Genomic DNA, 21,936 nt, shown 5'->3' on the forward strand with positions numbered 1-21,936 from the left:
CAATAACCTCAGATATGCAGATGACACCACCCTTATGGCAGAAAGTGAAGAGGAACGAAAAAGCCTCTTGATGAAAGTGAAGGAGGAGAATGAAAAAGTTGGCTTAAAGCTCAGCATTCAGAAAACTAAGATCATGGCATCTGGTCCCATCACTTTATGGGAAATAGATGGGGAAACAGTGGAAACAGTGTCAGACTTTATTTTGGGGGGCTCCAAAATCACTGCAGATGGTGATTGAAGCCATGAAATTAAAAGATGCTTTCCTTGGAAGGAAAGTTATGACCAACCTAGATAGCATATTTAAAAGCAGAGACATTACTTTGCCAACAAAAGTCTGTCTAGTCAAGGCTATGGTTTTTCCAGTAGTCATGTATGGATGTGAGAGTTGGACTATAAAGAAAGCTGAGTGCTGAAGAATTGATGCTTTTGAACAGTGGTGTTGGAGAAGACTCAAGGGAGTCCCCTGGACTGCAAGGAGATCCAACCAGTCCATCCTAAAGGAGATCAGTCCTGGGTGTTCATTGGAAGGACTGATGCTGAAGCTGAAGCTCCAATACTTTGGCCACCTCATGCGAAGAGTTGACTCACTGGAAAAAGACCCTGATGCTGGGAGGGATTGGGGGCAGGAGGAGAAGGGGACGACAGAGGATGAGATGGCTGGATGGCATCACTGACTCGATGCACATTAAGTTTGGGTGAACTCTGGGAGTTGGTGATGGACAGGGAGGCCTGGCGAGCTGCGATTCACGGGGTCGCAAAGAGTTGGACATGACTGAGCGACTGAACTGACTGTAATATTGCTCTTCGAAATTTGGAAGGAATCAAACATGAGGGTATTCTGTCTTCTCTGAACATAATAAATCTCACTCTAAATTCAAAAATAAAAGGAGTGAGGATAACTGTGTGTAGTAAATCCATCTACTTTTCAATTTCTGCCCTTTTGTAGTGATTTATTTTTCAACCATGTGTTTAGCTTACATTTTTAAGAATATAATTGAACTTAACATTTTAAAAATGAAAACTTCTTAGATCCCTCCTCCATCAATTTTTGAGGACACTCTTGAGACCTTCTATACTGGACATCACAGGTGAATTCTGTTCCAAACAATCTCGCTCACCATGTAGCAACCATGTACTCTGGCTAAAACTGAAACCATCAAAAGCTTAAGAGGTGACCCCAGAGAGGATTAAAGCAAAACAGAGGACAAAGATGAGTTCAGATTCTGAAACTAAAATCTCCACCTACAGTTCTATTGTGGGCTTCCCTGGTGGATCAGCTGGTAAGAATTCTGCCTGCAATGCGGGAGACCTGGGTTAGATCCCTGGGTTGGGAAGATCCCCTGGAGAAGGGAACGGCTAGCCACTCCAATTCTATTCTGGCCTGTATAGAATTTCATGATAGTCCATGGGGTCGCAGAGAGTTGGACATAACTGAGTGACTCACTTTCACTTTCTTAATTCTATACCCCTGAAACAATGATCGCCTCAGCAGCAGGTACATGATCTTGGTTAGTCTGATCAGAGTAAAACTAAGTTTTTGTCCTACAACTGGGAAAGAGAATCTCTTTCACTCTCTCTTCCTGTGCTGAAAAAGACAGCAGATGACCATAACTGTAGCTGGAATAAATCTTGGGAAACTGAGGGAAGCCAGTTTTAGGAGTAAGCCTGTGTTAAATGAAACTAACATGTTTGTGTATTTGTTCTTTTTTTTTTTTTTTTGGTAAATTATGAGAAACTAGAATGGCAACCCACTCCAGTGTTCTTGCCTGGAGAATCCCAGGGACAGGGGAGCCTGGTGGGCTGCTGTCTATGGGGTCGCACAGAGTCGGACACGACTGATGCAACTTAGCAGCAGCAGCAGCAGCAGAACTAAATTACGGATTTCCACAATATGTTCCACCCCAGTATCTTACTTCATTTTTCTCTTAGTTCACAGTTCACTGCTATCAAGGAAATCTACAGACGGCCTTCTAGTGCTATAAGAACTATCTATATATAGTTCTCTTTGTTCTACCTCATGGTTAATTCAGTTTCATATTCTTTGAGAGGACTTCTGAAATGACTTGTGTACACTTTCCCTTTCCCTTACCACTTAAGGAAGGCCAAATAGTGCTGGAATTTTGTTCAGTGAAACAGTCACTTATACTCTCCTTGTTTCTGGTGCTCAGTTTTCTCAGAAAGATTACAAGCTCCTGGAGGCCAGGAATCACATATTTCTGTATTCACCACAATTGTGTGGAGAGTGGAGAAGGATGCTTAAATGCTTTTTAAAATACTAATAACATAAAAAACTATAAACAGTATAGAATACCTCTTATGGATGATAGACGATATCTGTAATCACTTGAACACAATATATAAAAGAATATTTGCTTCTGGAGGATATTTATGTGAATGGAATTTAGGTAGCTTTCATCAAACTCTGAAAATCTGTGGAAACGCATGGTGGCGCTGCAGGATAACATCGCTGGGGGAGAAAAAACATTCTATGCTGGATGATGTTCTGGACATTGTTACCCAGTGCAAAAAGAGCACTAGGAAGACAAAAAGAACAAGGCTTCAAGTGGCAAACTAGAAGTTATTCAACAAGGTTAAAATCCTTAAGCCTCGGAAGATTCGGTGGACATATCAGAGGCACCTTACCCAGAAGTGGGAAGGGTGAAGCGATTCTGCAGGAAGACTTTGGGAAAGGAGCTATGGAGATTGGAGGCGCAGGCGTTCTGCAGATAAGGCAAGTCCTGCTTTTCTTTGTTTTGCTGGGGATGTCTCAAGCGGGCTCTGACTTTGGGCGCTTCTCAGTGGCAGAGGAAATGCAGAGTGGGAGCATTGTAGGCAATCTGGCAAAAGACCTGGGGCTGGAAGTGGGTGAGCTATCCTTCAGAGGGGCTCGTGTGGTCTCTAATGATAACAAACAGCGATTGCAGCTGGACATAAATACAGGGGATTTGCTCTTAAGTGAAGCACTAGACCGGGAGGAGCTCTGTAGCTTCACCGAGCCTTGTGTGCTGCATTTCCAGATATTAATGAAAAGCCCCTTGCAGTTTTTAAGGATTGAGCTCCAGGTCAAGGATATAAATGATAACTCTCCTGCCTTCTTAGAAAAAGAAATGCTCTTAGAAATCCCAGAGAACAGTCCTGTCGGTGCTGTGTTCTTACTAGAAAGTGCAAAGGATTTGGATGTAGGAATCAACGCTCTAAAAAACTACACAATAAGCCCCAACTCGCATTTCCATATTAAAATGAGAGTCAATCCGGATAATAGGAAATACCCAGAGTTAGTTCTAGATAAGGCGCTGGATTATGAAGAGCAGTCTGAACTCAGTTTCATCCTCACCGCTCTGGATGGCGGGTCTCCGCCTAAGTCCGGGAGTGCCTTGGTCCGGGTGCTGGTCGTGGACATTAATGACAACTCCCCTGAGTTTGAGCAGCCATTTTATGAGGTGAAGATTTCAGAAGATAGCACACTAGGCTCACCAGTTGTCACCGTCTCAGCTTGGGATTTAGATTCCGGGAAAAACGGGGAAATATCATATATGTTTTCCCATGCCTCAGAAGATATTCGCAAGACATTTGAAATTAACCAAAAGTCTGGAGAAGTGAGTTTAACTTCACCCCTGGATTTTGAAACAACTGAATCATATTCCATAATCATTCAAGCCACAGATGGGGGAGGCCTTTTTGGAAAATCAACACTCAGAATTGAGGTGATGGATGTGAATGACAATGCTCCTGAAGTGACTGTGTCATCAATTACCAGCCCAATCCCAGAAAATTCTCCGGAGACTGTGGTTATGGTTTTTAGTATCCGAGATAGAGACTCTGGGGAGAATGGGAGGATGATTTGTTCTGTTTCAGAAAACCTCCCGTTCGTGCTAAAATCTTCAGTTGAGAATTACTACACGTTGCAAACGGAAAGAATGCTGGACAGAGAAAGCCAAGCTGAGTACAACATCACCATCACGGTCACTGACATGGGAACCCCAAGACTGAAAACCGAGCACAACATAACCGTGCTGGTGTCCGACGTCAACGACAACGCCCCCGCCTTCACCCAGACCTCCTACACCCTGTGGGTCCGCGAGAACAACAGCCCCGCCCTGCACATCGGCAGCGTCAGCGCCACAGACACAGACGCGGGAGCCAACGCCCAGGTCACCTACTCGCTGCTGCCGCCCCCCGACCCGCTCGTGCCCCTCGCCTCCCTCGTGTCCATCAACCCCGACAACGGCCACCTCTTCGCCCTCACGTCCCTGGACTACGAGGCCCTAAGAGCCTTCGAGTTCCGCGTGGGCGCCACCGACCGCGGCTCGCCCGCGCTCAGCAGCCAGGCGCTGGTGCGCGTGCTCGTGGCGGACGCCAACGACAACGCGCCCGCGTGCTCTACCCGCTGCAGAACGCCTCGGCGCCCTGCACCGAGCTGGTGCCCAGGGCGGCCGAGCCGGGCTACCTGGTGACCAAGGTGGTGGCGGTGGACGGCGACGCGGGCCAGAACGCCTGGCTGTCGTACCAGCTGCTCAAGGCCACGGAGCCCGGGCTGTTCGGCGTGTGGGCGCACAACGGCGAGGTGCGCACGGCGCGGCTGCTGAGCGAGCGCGACGCGCCCAAGCAGCGGCTGGTGGTGCTGGTCAAGGACAACGGCGAGCCGCCGCTGTCGGCCAGCGTCACGCTGCACGTGCTGCTGGTGGACGGCTTCTCGCAGCCCTACCTGCCGGCCCCGGAAGCGGAAGCGGCGGCCGCGGCGCCGGCCGACCCGCTCACCGTCTACCTGGTGGTGGCCTTGGCGTCGGTGTCGTCGTTCTTCCTCTTCTCGGTGCTGGTGTTCGTGGCGGTGCGGCTGTGCAGGAGGGGCGGGGCGGCCTCGGCGGGTCGCTGCCCGGTGGCCGAGGGCCACTTCCCGGGCCACCTGGTGGACGTCAGCGGCACGGGGACCCTGTCCCAGAGCTACCAGTATGAGGTGTGTCTGATGGGAGGTACTGGGACGAATGAGTTCAAATTCTTGAAGCCGATTCTCCCCAATCTCCCGACCCAACGCACCGGGAAAGAAATAGAGGAAAATCATACTTCCTACAATAGCCTTGGGTTCAATATTCAGTGACCATAATTAAGTTTTATATCTAATATACATGTTGTTTTGTGCTGCTTCCACACCATCGTTGTGTTTGAAATTGCACTGTTACTTTTGAAATATATGTTTGAAATTGCACTGTTACTTTATATCTTTGCATGTTGTACCCATCTTCTTTTAAGTCAATGCTTATTTTTTGTGGTTGTAATTATTACAAATAGTAACTTATTCTCTAACCAAGGAGGTCTTAATTCATAATTAATTAACTTGCCTTACACCAAGTAACTTTTTTCACATGGCTCCTTCTTCAGTTGAACTTTCACTCACAATTATGCTTTTGATAAAATAAAGCAGACCACTTTCAAAGTATTTCAAGTGTTCAAGCATGTCTTCATTTTTTGCAGTTTTTCTTGTGGTTTAATATTGGTTGCTATTCAGAAATGTCATTTTTCTTTCTTTAAATTCACCACTCTTTAATTAACTTTTTAAAACGTTTAATTACTGCTGAAAATATACCTGAAAATAATGTCCTTTGATAAACATAATCACCTTGTTAGAAAGGGCTAGAAGGCAATTTTCCTAGTGTCTCTTCCTTATTGATCCTGGAGGGTTATTGTGAAGACATATTAATATTGTGACCACCCACATAATCTTGGAATTTAAAGTTTTTATTTTCCAGATATCTGACTAATGTTACAAAGGTATAATGCAATCTAGTAGAATGCAGGCTCCTGAACCATAATTTGTTTATTGTAGAGTGGACTTATGTGCTAAAGTGTATAATCTTTTGCCTCCTGTGCTCTCCCAGAATATATATACACTGGGCACTAATTTTCAAATTTTGAAATAGCCAATAGAAAAATTATATAACATATAAACATAATAGAAATGTTTTGTAAACTACTTAGCTTTTTGTGATGCAATTTGAAATTGCCTATATTATTCCATTCAATTTAATTTTCAATTTAATTTTCAAATGTCATGATCCACTAAATTGATTTCATGACTTACTAATGGGTAGCAATCCAAAGTTTCAAAACCACGTTTCTCAGATATTTGTAGAGTACTGAAAAGTAGGAAAAGATAGTCCTTTAACATTCTAATTTTAAAACTTTTTTCAAGCCATTGTAGGAGGAAGTTTTGTTTCATGCTGTACAAGCTCTAACCAACCACTTTTGCTTTGAATGACCTGACTATATCATAGAAGAGAAAGCCTTCATTGTTGGGGGAGGATATTTCCAAGAATTTCATCAAAAAGTCTTAAAGTCTATATGTCGTGGAAGGAAAGTATAGATGAGCAAAATGAGTAGGGGTATACAGGGAAAGGAAATATGTTCACAAGAGAGAGAGTAGGTATGAGAAAGAGGACATGCATGATGGTAAAATGATTGTTTTTATTCCTGAGGTGGGGCCACAGACTAGAGTCAATGCCAGGAACTGCCTCTTGAAGATATTCTAATCTTAACATTGTAGAGAGGCTGGGTATTAGTTAATAATGCCTGTAAGTACAATCTCTCGCTCTAGCATATCCAAAATAACCTAATGTTTACACTTCTTGAATGCTAAAATTTCACTGCCAGTTCTTTTGAACTGTATGAACTGATTGATTACTCTTTGAATTTAAGAAAAATGGAGGGAACAAAAGTTTCTCCATGCAGGCTAACTAAATTCTAATTTTCTGTTTTCAGAAGTGGAACTAGAAATAAATGAAAGCTTAAAATAAATGTAAGCTTCTTTACATAGAGAACAAAAACTCATATTAATAAATCAAAGTATTAAGGTTACCTCCTATCTTTACCGTACTTAGTGGGGAAAAGATGGATGACCACTAGCATAAAGAGATATATGATGGGATAGCTGTCAAAAATGAAGGTGGGAGTGTTCTAGTAGCTTGTTTTTCCCAGTAAGCTTGGCCTCTCACATTTATAATAGGGGAAGGGGAAAGAGCAGTTTAAACAACTCAGGCAGAAAATTTAACAGGTCCAACAGCAGAGAAAAGCCTGTTGCTTCAGGTTTTTCCACCTATCTGAACAGGAAGACTTGTCTATTTATGGAAAGAACTGTTTCCTGACTCTAATGGAGAATGGTGAGGCCTTTGGAGCTCAGATACAAGTAAACCAACCAATTCTCTTCAAATGTATTGTTAAAAACAAATTTTGCTCTTATGCATCAAATAATTTACAGTTAAATTTAAACCAGTGCATAGGAATTCAACTGTATCAGCCAATTTTATATTAAAGGACTATAGGTTGTCAATGGGAAGAGGTCACTTACAAAACGGAGATGTAAGAAACTGTTCAGCTTCCCAGAGTTGATTTTCTTGAAAACCCTTGCTAATAAGAACAAAACAACAGTTTAGGTTGGAATTTGCCAAGAGTATGGGAAAAAAGGGGCTTCCCAGGTGGCTCAGTGGTGAAGAATCCACCTGCCAATGCAGGAGCTGCAGGAGCCCCAAGAGATGTGGGTTCCATCCCTGGGTCAGGAATATCCCCTGGAGAAGGTAATGGCAACCCACTCCATATTCTTGCTGGAATAATCCCATGGACAGAGAAGCCTGGTGGGCTACAGTCCATGAAGTTGAAGAGTTGGACGTGACTGAGCACGCATCCACTGGTTAATCTAGCATGGCCTCTCAGTACCTTGGCCGCATGCTGTACTTTCTCACTACCCAGGATTATTCTATGAAATATGATTTCAGATCTCTCCCTCTAAGAATACCTTCTATGAGAACCTTCTGTGCCTTTAGCCCTCTGATTCTATCACATCTTGTCTTTGACCTTGTCAAGACCTCCATCCCATGATGCTGCTATTACCTATCAACCCCCTCCTGTTTTAATTTCCTTCCCATCAGCTGACTCCGATTTTACCATTTCCAACCATGTTCATGCTCATATTCTCAATTCTCTGTTTCAATTTTCCTTCACTCTAGGATTTCCTTTACCTCCTGATGAAACACATTAGATAAATATTTTTATCTAGTTAAATTATTCAATAAAAATTATCTTTTCTCTTACACCTAGGATGCCACACTTTATAAAACAAAGCTTAGAAAATAATCAGTACTATCACCACTAAGGTTATCACATTCAAAATTAATTGGGCTTTCAAGATCAAGAAATCTTTTTATATTTTCCTAAGTAGCATTCTCTTTTACTCTTCAATAACAACTTCATACCTACTTATCTTAAACTTCTTACCCTACTACTTACATACCGCTTTTTGCAGATGAACTTACTTAATATCTTAAAGAGAAAACAAAATCCATCAGATGGGAATTATCTTAATTTCCTATCCCCAAATTTATACTCTTGATAGCATATGTACTTGTAATTTCCTCTGCTGAGTTCCCTTCCACTTAAGTCCAACTCATTCATATTTGCTGAATCCTGTCTTTGACAACCTTCTAGGGGCTTAACACTGATAATATCCTTTCTTGTATATTTTAATTTTCTCCTTCTTTACTCAGTACTGCAAATCAGCATTTTAAAAACATTTCTCTAGGCTTAAAAAACCCTCTTGAGTCTAAATTCCTCTCCAGATACAAATCTACTTTTTTCTTTTGCAGCTAAATTTCTCAAAAGGATTTCCATTTTTACTTCCTTATCCCTCTTGCTTTTCAACCCAGTGCAGTCCATATTGAAAACTGCTATTGTAAAGCTGATCAAAGATTTCTGTGTAAGTTTTTAAGATTACACTGCTGAAATAGAGTAGTACAATTATGCAATGGCTTGTAAAATATGTCTCTTTCCTCTAACAGCCACAATGGGTAAATGATTGCATAGACAGGGCAGCTTTGCTCTTCATGGTCCTTCTGGAACCAAAATTTGTTCCAAGTAATTCCTCTTGCATCCCCTATTGCAATGTCATAATCTACATGACTGTAGCTGGGTCACTGCTACATCTGGGTTCTAGTTGACTAGGAGGGAAAAGAGAATCCAGATGTGGCAGACCCAGGAGTGGCAAATGAAAGTTCTATTCACAATGTGTGAGAACTTAGCCACACCTAACTACAGGCAAGATGGAGACACTATGTGCTTGGATACAGTTCTATCTCTATAAAGAAAAAGGGAACAGATTTTGGCAGACATCTAACAGAATCCTGCACAATGACCATCTCCTTAAATCCAATGGACCATTTTAATATTTATTTTTCTTGAGTTTTCTGAAGCATTTGCTACTGTCAATCTTCCTCATAGTTTTGAAATGCTATATGCTTTTGGTTTCATAATTCTGAACTCTGGGCCTTCCTCATCTTTTTAAAAAAATACTTTCTTACCTCATCTCTAAATGAAGATATTTCTCAGAATTCTATGCTAAACCTCTTCTATTCTCGTTTGACACATTTTTGCTTGGTTTACATGGAGATCTCATGGTTTCAAACACAGGCGTACCTCATTTTATTGCACTTTGCAGAGATTGTGTATTTTTACAAATATAAAGTTTGTGGCAACCCTGCAACAAGCATACCTATCGACACCATTTTTCCAACAGCATTTGCTCACTTTATATCTCTGTGTAACATTTTGGTAATTCACTATTTCAAACTTTTCATTTTAACTATATTTGTTATAATAAAACAAAATATAATGGTGATCTGTGATCAGTGATCTTTTTTTTTTTTTTGATCAGTGACCTTTGATGTTACTGTTGTAATCATTTGGGGGAGCACCATGAACTGTACCCATATAAGACAGTGAACTCAACAGATAAATGTTCTGACTGCTCTACCAACTGGCTGTTCCCCATCTTTCTCCCTCTCCTTGGACCTCCCTATTCCCTGAGACACAACAATACTGAAAATAGGCCAATTAATAATCCTACAATTTGCCTTAAGTGTTCAAATGAAAGCAAGAGTCACATATGTCATTTTAAATCAAAAGTTATAAATTATTAAACTTGGTGAAAAAGGCATGCTGCAAGACAAGAAAGGCTAAAAGGCCTCTTGCACCAAAGACCCAGGTGTGAATGCAAAGGCCAAGTTCTCTCTACTTATTTCTCTTTTTTAAAATTAACTTATTTGGCTGCTCCAGGTCTTAGTTGCAGCATGAGGGATCTTCCATCTTTGTTGCAGCAAGTGAACTCAGTTGTGGCATGTGGGATCTAGCTCCCTGACCAAGGATCAAACCCATGCCCCTGCATTGCGAGTACAGAGTCTTAGCCACTGTACCACCAGGGAAATCCTCCAGGGATAAGTTCTTGAAGGAAATTAAAAGTGCTAATCCAGAGAATACACAAATAATAAGAAAGTGATAGTCTCATTGCTGATGTGGAGAAAGTTTTAGTGGCCTGCACAGAAGATCAAACCAGATATATAACATTGCTTTAAGCCAAAGTTTAATACAGAATAAGGCTTCAACTCTTCAATTCTATAAAAGCTGAGAGAAATGAGTAAGTAACAGAAGAAAAATTTGAAGCTAGCAGAGGTTGGTTTGTGAGATTTAAGGAAAGAAGCTGTCTCTAGGACATGAAAGTGCAAGGTGAAGCAGAAAGTTCTGATGCAGAAGTTGCAGCAAGTTATCCAAAAGATCTAGCTAAGATAATTCATGAAGCTGACTACACCATCACAGCTTTTCAGTGTCGATGACATAGTCTTACATTGGAAGGAGAAGTCATATAGGATTTTCATAGCTAGAGAGAAGTAATGCCTCACTTCAAAGTTTTAAAGGACAGGCTGATTCTTTTGTAATGGTCTAACACAGCTGGTAACTTTTAAGTTGAAACCAATGTTTATTTACCATTCCAAAGACCCTAGGACTCTTAAGAATTATGCAAAACCTATTCTGCCTGTGCTCTTTAAATGGAACAACAAAGCCTGGATAACAGCACACCTGTTTACAGCATGTTTTACTGAGTATTTTAAACCCACTGGTGAGACCTAGTGCTGGAGATGTACAACCAGAATAGTGTTGTTTTTATGCCCGCACACAACATCTGTTCTGCACCCCATGAATCAAGGAGTCATTTTGACTTTCAAGTCTTAACTATTTAAGAAATACATTTCATAAATCTTTGGCTGCCACAGATGGTGATTTCTCTAATGGATCTGGGCAAAGGAAATTGAAAACCTTTTGAAAAAGATTCACCATTCTGGATGCCATCAGAAATACATTGATTCATGGGGAGCAATCAAAATATCAATATTAACAGGAGTTTGGAAGAAGTTTATTTCAACCCTTGTGACTCAGGGGTTCAAACTTCAGTGGAGGAAGAAACTTCAGATATGGTGGAAATAGCAAAAGAACTAGAATTAGAAATGGACCCTGAAGATGTGACTGAACTGCTGAAATCTCATGATGAAACTTTCTCATGGATGAGGAGTTGCTTCTTATGGATATGCAAAGAAAGTGATTTCTTGAGATGGAATCTACAGGTGAAAATGCTGTGAAGGTTACTGAAATGACAACAAAGGGTTTAGAATATGACATAAACTTAGTTGATAGAGTAGCAGCAGGGTTTAAGAGAATCAACTCCAATTTTCAAAGAAGTTCTGTTATGGGTAAAATGCTCTCAAACAGCATTGTGGGCTACAGAGAAACTTCATGAAACGAAGACTCCATTGATGCAGCAAACTTCATTGTTGCCTTAAGAAATTTCCACAGCTACTCCAACATGTAGCAATCATTCTGATCAGTCAGCAGCCATATAACTGGAGTGTAACTGCTTTACGGTGTTGTGTTAATTTTGCATGAATCAGCTATATGTATACACATATGCCCTCTCTCTTGAGCATCCCTGCTACCTCTCCCCCTCCCTCCTCTCTAGGTCATTACAGAGCACTGAGCCGAGCTTCCTGTGCTATACAGCACCTTCCCACTAGCTATGTATTTCACACGTGGTAGCATATATATGCTATCATAATTTCATGCAGCCATGAAATTAAAAGATGCTTACTCCTTGGAACAAAAGCTATTACCAACCTAGATAGCGTATTAAAAGTCCAACAAAAGTCCGTCTAGTCAAAGCTATGGTTTTTCCAGTAGTCATGTATGGATGTGAGAGATGGACCATAAAGATAAGCACCAAAGAATTGATGCTTTTGAACTGTGGTGTTGGAGAAGACTCTTGAGAGTCCCTTGGACTGCAAGGAGATCAAACCAGTCAATCCTAAAGGAAATCAGTCCTGAATATTCATTGGAAGGATTGATGCTGAAGCTGAAGCTCCAATACTTTGGCCACCTGATGTGAAGAACTGACTCATTGGAAAAGACTCTGATGCTGGGAAAGATTGAAGGCAGGAGGAGAAGGGGATGACAGAGGATGAGGTGGTTGGATGGCATCACTGATTTGATAGACATGAGTTTGAGCAAGCTCTGGGAGTTGGTGATGGACAGGGAAGCCTGGTATGCTGCAGTCCATGGGGTTGCAAAGAGTCGGGCATGACTGAGCAACTGAACTGAACTGAACAAGCACTTACCAGCCACTTTGTAAATATTAAACCATTAGATTCCTATAATAATCATCCTAGAAGGTAAACATTAATATTACCCCTATTTTACAGGTAAGGAAGCAGAGGTACATAATTTGCCCATGACTGTAGACAGTGAGTAGCAGAACTAGGATTCTAACGTAGATACTGTGATTCCAGAATCCATGTTCATAACCACTATGCAGTGCTATCTCCTGGGTATAAGATGTCCCTTCTAGGTATTTACATATTACTATTTACCTATGCAAACATTTTGGCATATTTTGATTATTTATGCCAAATAATATGCCATTTGATTACTTTGGCATATTGTGATTACCAAATTTTCTAGCCTTTGAGCCCCATAAAGACAATGTCATGTCCTTAATATGTAGTTTTTAAAAATATACAAGTGAAAAAGTAATGACAATATTAACCATAACTGACTGAAATCTATAAGTGTTTACAAGACTGGAGAGGAGAATACATTTGCAATAACTCAAGAAATGGCCTGAATAAAACATAATTTTTTTCAGTTCAGGATATTTTAATGGTTCTTCTTGTCAAGCATTCAAAACAGTGATAATTCAATGAATTTCATGAATTTTGTTTAAATACTGATTTAAAAGAAAATGGGGAAATGCAAACACAGATCGAATATAAAATGTATTAAGGTTCTATCACTAAATTTGTGGTCCTTATCTGTTAGAGATACTTAGTGAAGTATTTAGATGTAAAAATACATGATGTCTGGGATTGCTTTAAAATACTCCAGATGAGTTTATGAGTTACTTGTTCAAAGAGAAAAATTTTTTTACTGAAAAAAAATCAGAGAGACACATGGTGGCGCTGCAGTATAAGACAAAAACAGTGCTTCTACAACACAGGGCTCCATTATTCATGAGAACAGAGAACATCCAACCCACTGAAAAGAGAGGTATTAAGGCGCTTCGCCTACAGACTTGGAGATTTATATAGCCTTCAGAAGTTTCCAACTTAAAAAAAAAAATCAGAGCCTCAGTTTGCAAAATTAGGGATGAACTAAGAAATTTCCACAAAAAAGGTTTCTTCAAAGAACCATGGAGATCAGAGGGGCACTCGTTCTGCGGAAAAGGCAAGTCCTGATTCTCTTTGTTTTACTGGGATTGTCTCAGGCGCGTCCCGAGTCTGTGCCCTATTCTGTGGCAGAGGAAACAGAAATCGGTTCTTCGGTGGCTAATCTGGCAAGGGATCTGGGGCTTGGTGTGGAGGAGCTCTCTTCACGGGAGGCTCGGGTAGTATGTGATGATAATGAAAAGCATTTGCACCTCGATTTGCTGACTGGGGATTTGCTGATAAACGATAAACTGGACCGGGAAGAGATGTGTGGCTCCACGGAGCCCTGTGTGATGCATTTTCAGATGGTATTGGAAAACCCTTTACAGTTTTTTCAGGCTGAGCTGCACATCAAAGATATAAATGATCACTCCCCTACATTTCTTGACAATGAAATAGTTATTAAAATATCAGAAAGTACCACTATTGGAACTACATTCCTAATGGAGAGTGCCCAAGATTTGGATGTAGGAAGCAACAGTCTTCAAAACTACACAGTTAGCCCCAATTCTCACTTCTACATTAAAATTCAAGACAGCGACGATGGAAAGATATACCCAGAACTGGTCCTGCACAGAGCGTTAGATCATGAGGAGGAGCCTGAGCTCAGATTAACACTTGTAGCACTGGATGGTGGAAATCCCCCCAGGTCTGGGACAACTTTGGTCCTCATCAAGGTCTTAGACATCAACGACAATGCCCCGCAATTTCCTCAGAGGCTCTATGAGGTGCAGGTCCTGGAAAACGCACCGGTTGGCTCTTGGATTATCACCGTCTCTGCTAAGGATCTGGATGCAGGAAATTATGGGAAAATACTTTATACGTTTTTTCATGCATCGGAAGATATTCGTAAAACATTTGAAATCAATCCAATATCTGGGGAAGTTCATTTGAGATCACAACTGGATTTTGAAGTAGTACAATCCTACACTATAAATATTCAGGCAACAGACGGTGGGGGTCTTTCCGAAGAATGCACTCTTTTGGTGAAAGTAATAGATACAAATGACAATCCGCCAGAAGTGATCATCTCATCAATTACAAAGATAATTCCAGAGAACGCCGCAGAGACGCTTGTGGCTCTTTTTAGTGTCCGAGACCAAGACTCTGGAGAAAATGGAAGGATTATTTGCTCTATCCAAGATGACCTCCCATTTTTTCTGAAACCGACCTTCAAGAACTTTTTCACCCTAGTTTCAGATAAAGCACTGGACAGAGAGGAAAGAGCAGAGTACAATATCACCATCACGGTCACTGACATGGGAACCCCAAGACTGAAAACCGAGCACAACACAACCGTGCTGGTGTCCGACGTCAACGACAACGCCCCCGCCTTCACCCAGACCTCCTACACCCTGTGGGTCCGCGAGAACAACAGCCCCGCCCTGCATATCGGCAGCGTCAGCGCCACAGACACAGACGCGGGCGCCAACGCCCAGGTCACCTACTCGCTGCTGCCGCCGCCCGACCCGCTCGTGCCCCTCGCCTCCCTCGTGTCCATCAACCCCGACAACGGCCACCTCTTCGCCCTCACGTCCCTGGACTACGAGGCCCTAAGAGCCTTCGAGTTCCGCGTGGGCGCCACCGACCGCGGCTCGCCCGCGCTCAGCAGCCAGGCGCTGGTGCGCGTGCTCGTGGCGGACGCCAACGACAACGCGCCCTTCGTGCTCTACCCGCTGCAGAACGCCTCGGCGCCCTGCACCGAGCTGGTGCCCAGGGCGGCCGAGCCGGGCTACCTGGTGACCAAGGTGGTGGCGGTGGACGGCGACGCGGGCCAGAACGCCTGGCTGTCGTACCAGCTGCTCAAGGCCACGGAGCCCGGGCTGTTCGGCGTGTGGGCGCACAACGGCGAGGTGCGCACGGCGCGGCTGCTGAGCGAGCGCGACGCGCCCAAGCAGCGGCTGGTGGTGCTGGTCAAGGACAACGGCGAGCCGCCGCTGTCGGCCAGCGTCACGCTGCACGTGCTGCTGGTGGACGGCTTCTCGCAGCCCTACCTGCCGGCCCCGGAAGCGGAAGCGGCGGCCGCGGCGCCGGCCGACCCGCTCACCGTCTACCTGGTGGTGGCCTTGGCGTCGGTGTCGTCGCTCTTCCTCTTCTCGGTGCTGGTGTTCGTGGCGGTGCGGCTGTGCAGGAGGGGCGGGGCGGCCTCGGCGGGTCGCTGCCCGGTGGCCGAGGGCCACTTCCCAGGCCACCTGGTGGACGTCAGCGGCACGGGAACCCTGTCCCAGAGCTACCAGTATGAGGTGTGTCTGATGGGAGGTCCTGGGACGAATGAATTTAAATTTCTGAAGCCGATTATCCCTAATCTTCCAGTCCAAGACACTGGTAGGCATATAGGGGAAAATGAGAACTTTAGAAATAGCTTTGGACTCAACCTTCAGTAAAATAATTTAAACTTCTGATGTTTTGTTATTCTTGGCAAACTGTAGACACCCCCTTTTTTTTGTAGGCCCCTTTTTGCCAATCTGTAATATATTTTATGTTGGATGGTAGTTGCATGTATTATCATTTCTTATGCTCTCCTCGCAGTTGCTTTAAAAAGCTTTAGTGGCTTTAAAATTAGTGGCTATAATGTCATGGAAAAATAGTTTTGATTTTTTTGTCATTTGGTCTAAATGTCATAGTAATGGAGTTATTGCTAATTTTTTGTTGTGATAATGGTGTTATGCAAGACGACATTATTATTTGAAGGTGTAAATTCTAAAGTATTAGGGAATGTCACTATATATGTAATTTACTTCTAGATATTTCATCAAAGCATAGATAGATACTTCAAAAATTAAAAGTCCTGTTGACTGGGTGGAAAGTATATTGGATCTTACTGCACTCTTCCCTTTGAAATTTTTCATCATAAAGGGTAAAAGTGCTACCTGTCCATATTCAATAGTAGGGTACCTTATTTGTTTTGGTTATTGTTATATCGAGTTTTTCATGAATTTATGACAAAACTGACCACATTGAAAATTAGTGATTTCTTAAGTAATTTTCCTCTTTTCTCATTGTCGTTGATGCTGTTTTGAGGGGAGTTCTGCTATTTTACATTGCTTTGTTTTCTCTCAATATGCCACATTTGCCAGTTTAAATTTGTATTATAGTGTTCATTACATAGCTCGATTGTTTATGGTGTCATCTTAAGTAAAATACTCTTCCACTAGAAGAATAAAGATAAAAACTTCTTAAGAATTAAGATGAAAATTCAAACTGTTAAAGAAATGAACTCAGTTCACTTTTCTCTTAATTTTTAAAAGTAAATATTAAAAATCCTTAATATTTATGCTCTTTCTCAGATGTTCACAAAGGATGGGTCTATATTAATGGCTTATAGATGCCTCATGGTGTTCCAAATCATAATGTCTCCAATCTGTAAGTGTACAGTTCAGTGGAGATTTTGGTAACTAGAATGTAGTGTGGCTAATAAAGCTACTATGCATATACATTTCTGTGATTTCTCTTATAAAATTAAATATTATAGACTAGATGATGTAGTAAAATGCAATTTTGCTTGACGTTGTGAAATGGGTAAAACAAATTCCAATTTTCTTAGGAAATTTTTCTTTGCTTCATGAAGCTTTTACTGGTCTTATTTTGCATTGCAACAGATACTTACCAGTTGTGAGAATTTTATTAACTAGACATTTAAGCAGTACTGCTGCTGCTAAGTCACTTCAGTTGTGTCCGACTCTGCGACCCCATAGATGACAGTCCACCAGGCTCCCCCGTCCCTGGGATTCTCCAGGCAAGAACACTGGACTGGGTTGCCATTTCCTTTTCCAGTGCGTGAAAAGTGAAAGTGAAGTTGCTCAGTCATGTCTGACTCTTAGCAACCCCATGGACTGCAGCCTACCAGGCTCTTCTGTACACGGGATTTTCCAGGCGAGAGTACTGGAGTCGGGTGCCATTATACAGTCCTGAAAAAAAAAATGTTTGGACCCTCTTTACCTCTCAGAGGCATAAGAAGCAAATCTTACTTTTCTTATGCATAAGAGTAAGAATAGACAAGAACAAAATACTCTACTTGAATAATTCATAAACAAGCTTGTACACTGCCAGATAGAATGAAATTCAAGGTCAGATCCTTTTATATAGGAAAATTTAGTCATGACCGAAGAGATGTCAAAATTACCGGGGGGAGGGAGAGACTGATTACTTTTCCAGTAAAATTGGCTGGAAAATTCACTATATAAAGAAAATATCTAAGTAAAAATCTCTTTACAACCTTACTGTTGGTTTCACTTTCTTAAACAAGGTTTTTAAAGTGCAAACAGGAGGTGGAAGGAGGTTCAGGAGGGAAAATGTGTATACCTATGGCTGATTCATGTTGATGTACGGTAGAAACTAACACAATATTGTAAAGCAATTATCCTTCAATTTAAAAGTAATAAATTTTGAAAAGCGCAAACAATAAAGATAAAAATTGACAAACATTACTACCTTAAAACTAGAGGATAGCTCAGATAAACTAGCAGATGGGATGCAGGGAGAAGCTACTTGCAACATTTTAACTCAGAAGGATTAATATTTAGGTTATTCAGATAACTCCTGTAGATCAGCAAAAGTCAGAAAATCAAGGGAGCCAATAGAATGTTTTTTAAAGGACGAAAGAGAAAAGTAATTCAAAAGAGGGGAAAACAAAGTCTGAAAAGAACACGAAGTTACACACAACCTCATTAGTTGATGATATACATGATAAAATAATTTTACACCCATAGATGAGAAATTTGGGTAACATCATATGGAACCATAGATGTATATGCATAGAAAATTGCATATACCCCCATTTTGAGGGAATTTCAATAGTATTTAATGAAATTTAGTATGTATGTAAATTTAGTATTACTAAAAATATAAAAATATACACAGTTTATGATCTAGCATTTCTACTTTGGGGCATATAGCCAGAAAATTCTAACACAGCTTTACAAAGTGATGTGCATAAGAATGTTTATCTTGGGAAAGCAAATAATGGGAGTCTGTCTACATATTCATCAGTAAAGAAGTTGATAAATGTGAAACATATTTGTGAAGGAGCACTATGCATTATTCAAAAGGAGTGAACTTACTCTGCCTACAATCCTACAATCTGCAGGAAACCTGGGTTGGATTCCTGGGTCAGGAAGATCCCCTGGAGAAGGGAATGGCAACCCACTCCTGTATGTTTGCCTGAAGAATTCCATGGACAGAGGAGCCTGGTGAGCTATAGTCCCCCGGGTGGCAAAGAGTTGGACATGACTGAGCGACTAACATTTCCCTTCACTTTACTATGCAGTGTTGAAAAGGAATGAACTAGGTGTACAATCACATGGATAAATTCCAAATGTTTTAAAAGGAAGGAAAAAGGAAAAAAGAGACTGAGATTTATAGTACAGTACCAATATATCCATATAATACATAATATCTTATACTTGTAAAAATATACAAATATATAAACATATTGGAAGAAAAGAAGAAGGAACAGATGTAGGAAAGAAGATGTGTATTTTACATATAGGGTGAAGATGGAAGTGTGAGCTATACCAATATCAATGACAAAAAAAAAAACTATTTCTTCAAAGACATTGCTTAAATTGATTGCAGCATCATAGTTGATTTAGTATTGATCAGATCAAGTTGGTTAAAATATATATACTATTTCTCTATCCTCTCAATAAGATCAATTCTCCACACTCCATGAGAACAAAGTATTTGCTTCTCATTTTGAGATATAACAATATCCTTGAGATTTTATATTTTTAGTAAGGGTGGTATAGATTATGTATACCAACACTCCTACTGGAAAAAAATAGTTTAATAAAACACTAATACATTGTCAGGTCACAGTTAATGTTAAAAGGTAATTCAGAAAGATAAAGCAACACCCAATCAATTTTTTTCCCTGGGATTTGGAATTCTGGGAAATGTGAACCTCTATTTTGATGGTGTATATGGGGGAGAAAATCAAAGCCTAACATACTGAGAAGCTGATAGAAGACCTTCACTTCAATAAATTCAGATTCCTAAGAACTACCACCTTTATGATAATAAACTGGAAATTGATGAGCCCTTGTGTACAATTTTAGCCTTGAACTTTATTTTTAACGTTGCACTTAATTTAAGGTGGTAGTTGACAAGTAGTCATCCCAGATCTTGATAGAACCAAATGGAGACCTTCTATGAAAGAAGGTTTATTCATCTTATGCCTAGAATTATTTATATAAATAATTTTTATGTTAACTTGAATATAAAGAAAACTGGATGCACAAGGAAATATGACACCATGAGTGAAACCCAACAAAACATGAAACAAAAAAATAAACTTGCAAATGGGCTTCCCTGGTGGCTCAGACAGTAAAGAATCGGCCTGCAATGCAGGAGACCAGGGAATCCTTGGGTGGGGAAGATCCCCTAAAGGAGAAAATGGCTACCTACTCCAGTATTCTTGCCTGGAGAATTCCATAGACAGAGGAAGTCTGGTGGGCTATGGTGCATGGGGCCGCAAAGAGCTGAGCGCCTAACAGTTTCACTTTTCAAATTTGCAAACACTTCAGATGTTTCAGTTTATCAGACACACTCTATAATAAACTAACAACTTCAATTGAAATAAAATATATAAAATGAACAGGGAACAAGAAACAATAAAATGTGAAAGATTAGGAAAGAATCAAATAGAACTCCTATAATTGAAAAATGTGATACAATTTTAAACTGCATAAAAGGTTTAATAGAAAACTAAATGCAAAAAATAATGTGTGGAGCGAAGATAGAGCAGAAAATAACTTATCCCACATGCAGCTCATAGGGTTAATAAGATAGAAAATATGGGGGAGATGGTTAGAAAAGGATAATAGAGTAAACAAGTTTAACATATTTATCCAGAATTCTAGGAGAGATGAGAAAGACTGATCAGAGGCAATATTTGGAAAACTAATGACTGGGGGACTTCCCTGGTGGTCCAGTGGTTAAGAATCCACCTTGCAAAGCAGGAGACATAGGTTGGATCCCTGATCTAAGAACTAGGATCTTACATGCTGCTAGAGGGAACTACTGAAGCCCCTGCGCCCTAGAGCTGGTGCTCAACAGGAGAAGCCACCAAAATGGGAAGTCCAAGCACCACAACTAGAGAGTAGCCCCTGCTTGCTGCAATTAGAGAAAGCCTGCATGCAGCAATGAAGACCCTGGTGCAGCCAACAAATCAATCTTAAAAAAAAAAAAATGGCTGGGAATTCTTCAGAATTAATGAAAACATAAGTGCACAGATTCAAGAGACCCAAATAAGCCTAACAGGATAACAAAAGATAACCATACCTGGAAACATCATAGTGAAATTTGAAAAAAGCAGAATTTTTTTAAAAGAAAAGTCATAGGCAAAAGACTTTTCGTATTTAAACACATGATAGACTGAAAGCTGTGTTCCATGTTGACAATTTCTCAACAGTAGCAATGGAAATTTTTAAAAAGTAAACTACCTTCAAAGTGCTAAAAGAAATTAGCAAACCTTCCTGCCTAAATAGTCTTTGCTTGTCATCAAATAAGGGAATCAAGTTAACTGGATGTCAGTTGATTTAAAATTAATCAAGATCATGGGAGAGAAGTGGGGTAAAGCTAGTTTTCAAATACACTTTCTTATACTTTTCCTCTGTCCCTCCCTTACTACAGTCCTAAGTCCAGGAATTTGACTTACTGTCTATCTTCATCTCAAGTGACATCCAATTCTTCCCTAGTCTAGTAGATCTATATGACCATGACCACTTCTAAATAGAGTAGTCTTTTAGAGCTGCATCTCTAAAATCACAAATTCAAACATACTTCTCTTAATTTACAACTTACATTATTTCTCTAAGGGCTTCAGTCACCATTCAGATCAGTAAGTCCCAAATTTTCTCTGCAGCCCAAACCTCCTTCCTCACTTTATATAATGTAAGATTATTTATGTAATAATTTATATGGATGCTCTATGGACACCTCAAACTCAACATGTTTTACATCAAAATTTTCCCTTCATCAAAACTAAATGTTTTCTCTAGCTCTATACGTATGCCTTCTGGTCTTCCTGTGTTCACTCTATCAGTTAACAGAACTAACACTCACCCAGTTCCCTAAGCCTGAAAAAAAAAAAAATACATTTACTCATTCTTATCCTACTCTGTTTAATCACCACATACTGCATATTTTATCTTTATTATCCTAATACAACTCTACAACTGCATTTGTAGATGAGAGCAGTATCACCTAACTGTATTAATGCAACAACTACTAATCTGTCCCTTGCCTTTAGTCTTACTCCTCTGTGATTTATCATCAACCCTGAAACAAGATGATCTTTTAAAAAATAAAACTGGGTCATGTCACTTTTCTACTTACAACCTTTCAATAATCTCACATTTCTATTTATGTA

General features: G+C 40.7%; 2 protein-coding genes across 2 annotated transcripts; both read left to right on the forward strand.

The window, feature by feature from the left end:
* Window positions 1-15: 15 nt before the first annotated feature.
* On the forward strand, window positions 16-9,592 carry LOC102277029 (protocadherin beta-12). The gene is given in 2 exon segments (XM_070374493.1): window positions 16-4,371; window positions 4,374-9,592. Coding segments are annotated over 2 exon segments (2,598 nt in total). The 5' UTR covers window positions 16-2,495; the 3' UTR covers window positions 5,096-9,592.
* A 3,138-nt stretch (window positions 9,593-12,730) lies between these two features.
* PCDHB14 (protocadherin beta 14) lies at window positions 12,731-17,601 on the forward strand. Its single transcript, XM_070374494.1, has one exon. The coding sequence runs from the start codon at window positions 13,550-13,552 to the stop codon at window positions 15,947-15,949; it is 2,400 nt and encodes a 799-aa protein (XP_070230595.1). The 5' UTR covers window positions 12,731-13,549; the 3' UTR covers window positions 15,950-17,601.
* Window positions 17,602-21,936: the final 4,335 nt, after the last annotated feature.

Source organism: Bos mutus, chromosome 7, assembly GCF_027580195.1.
Source record: "Bos mutus isolate GX-2022 chromosome 7, NWIPB_WYAK_1.1, whole genome shotgun sequence".
Taxonomy (NCBI): Eukaryota; Metazoa; Chordata; class Mammalia; order Artiodactyla; family Bovidae; genus Bos; species Bos mutus.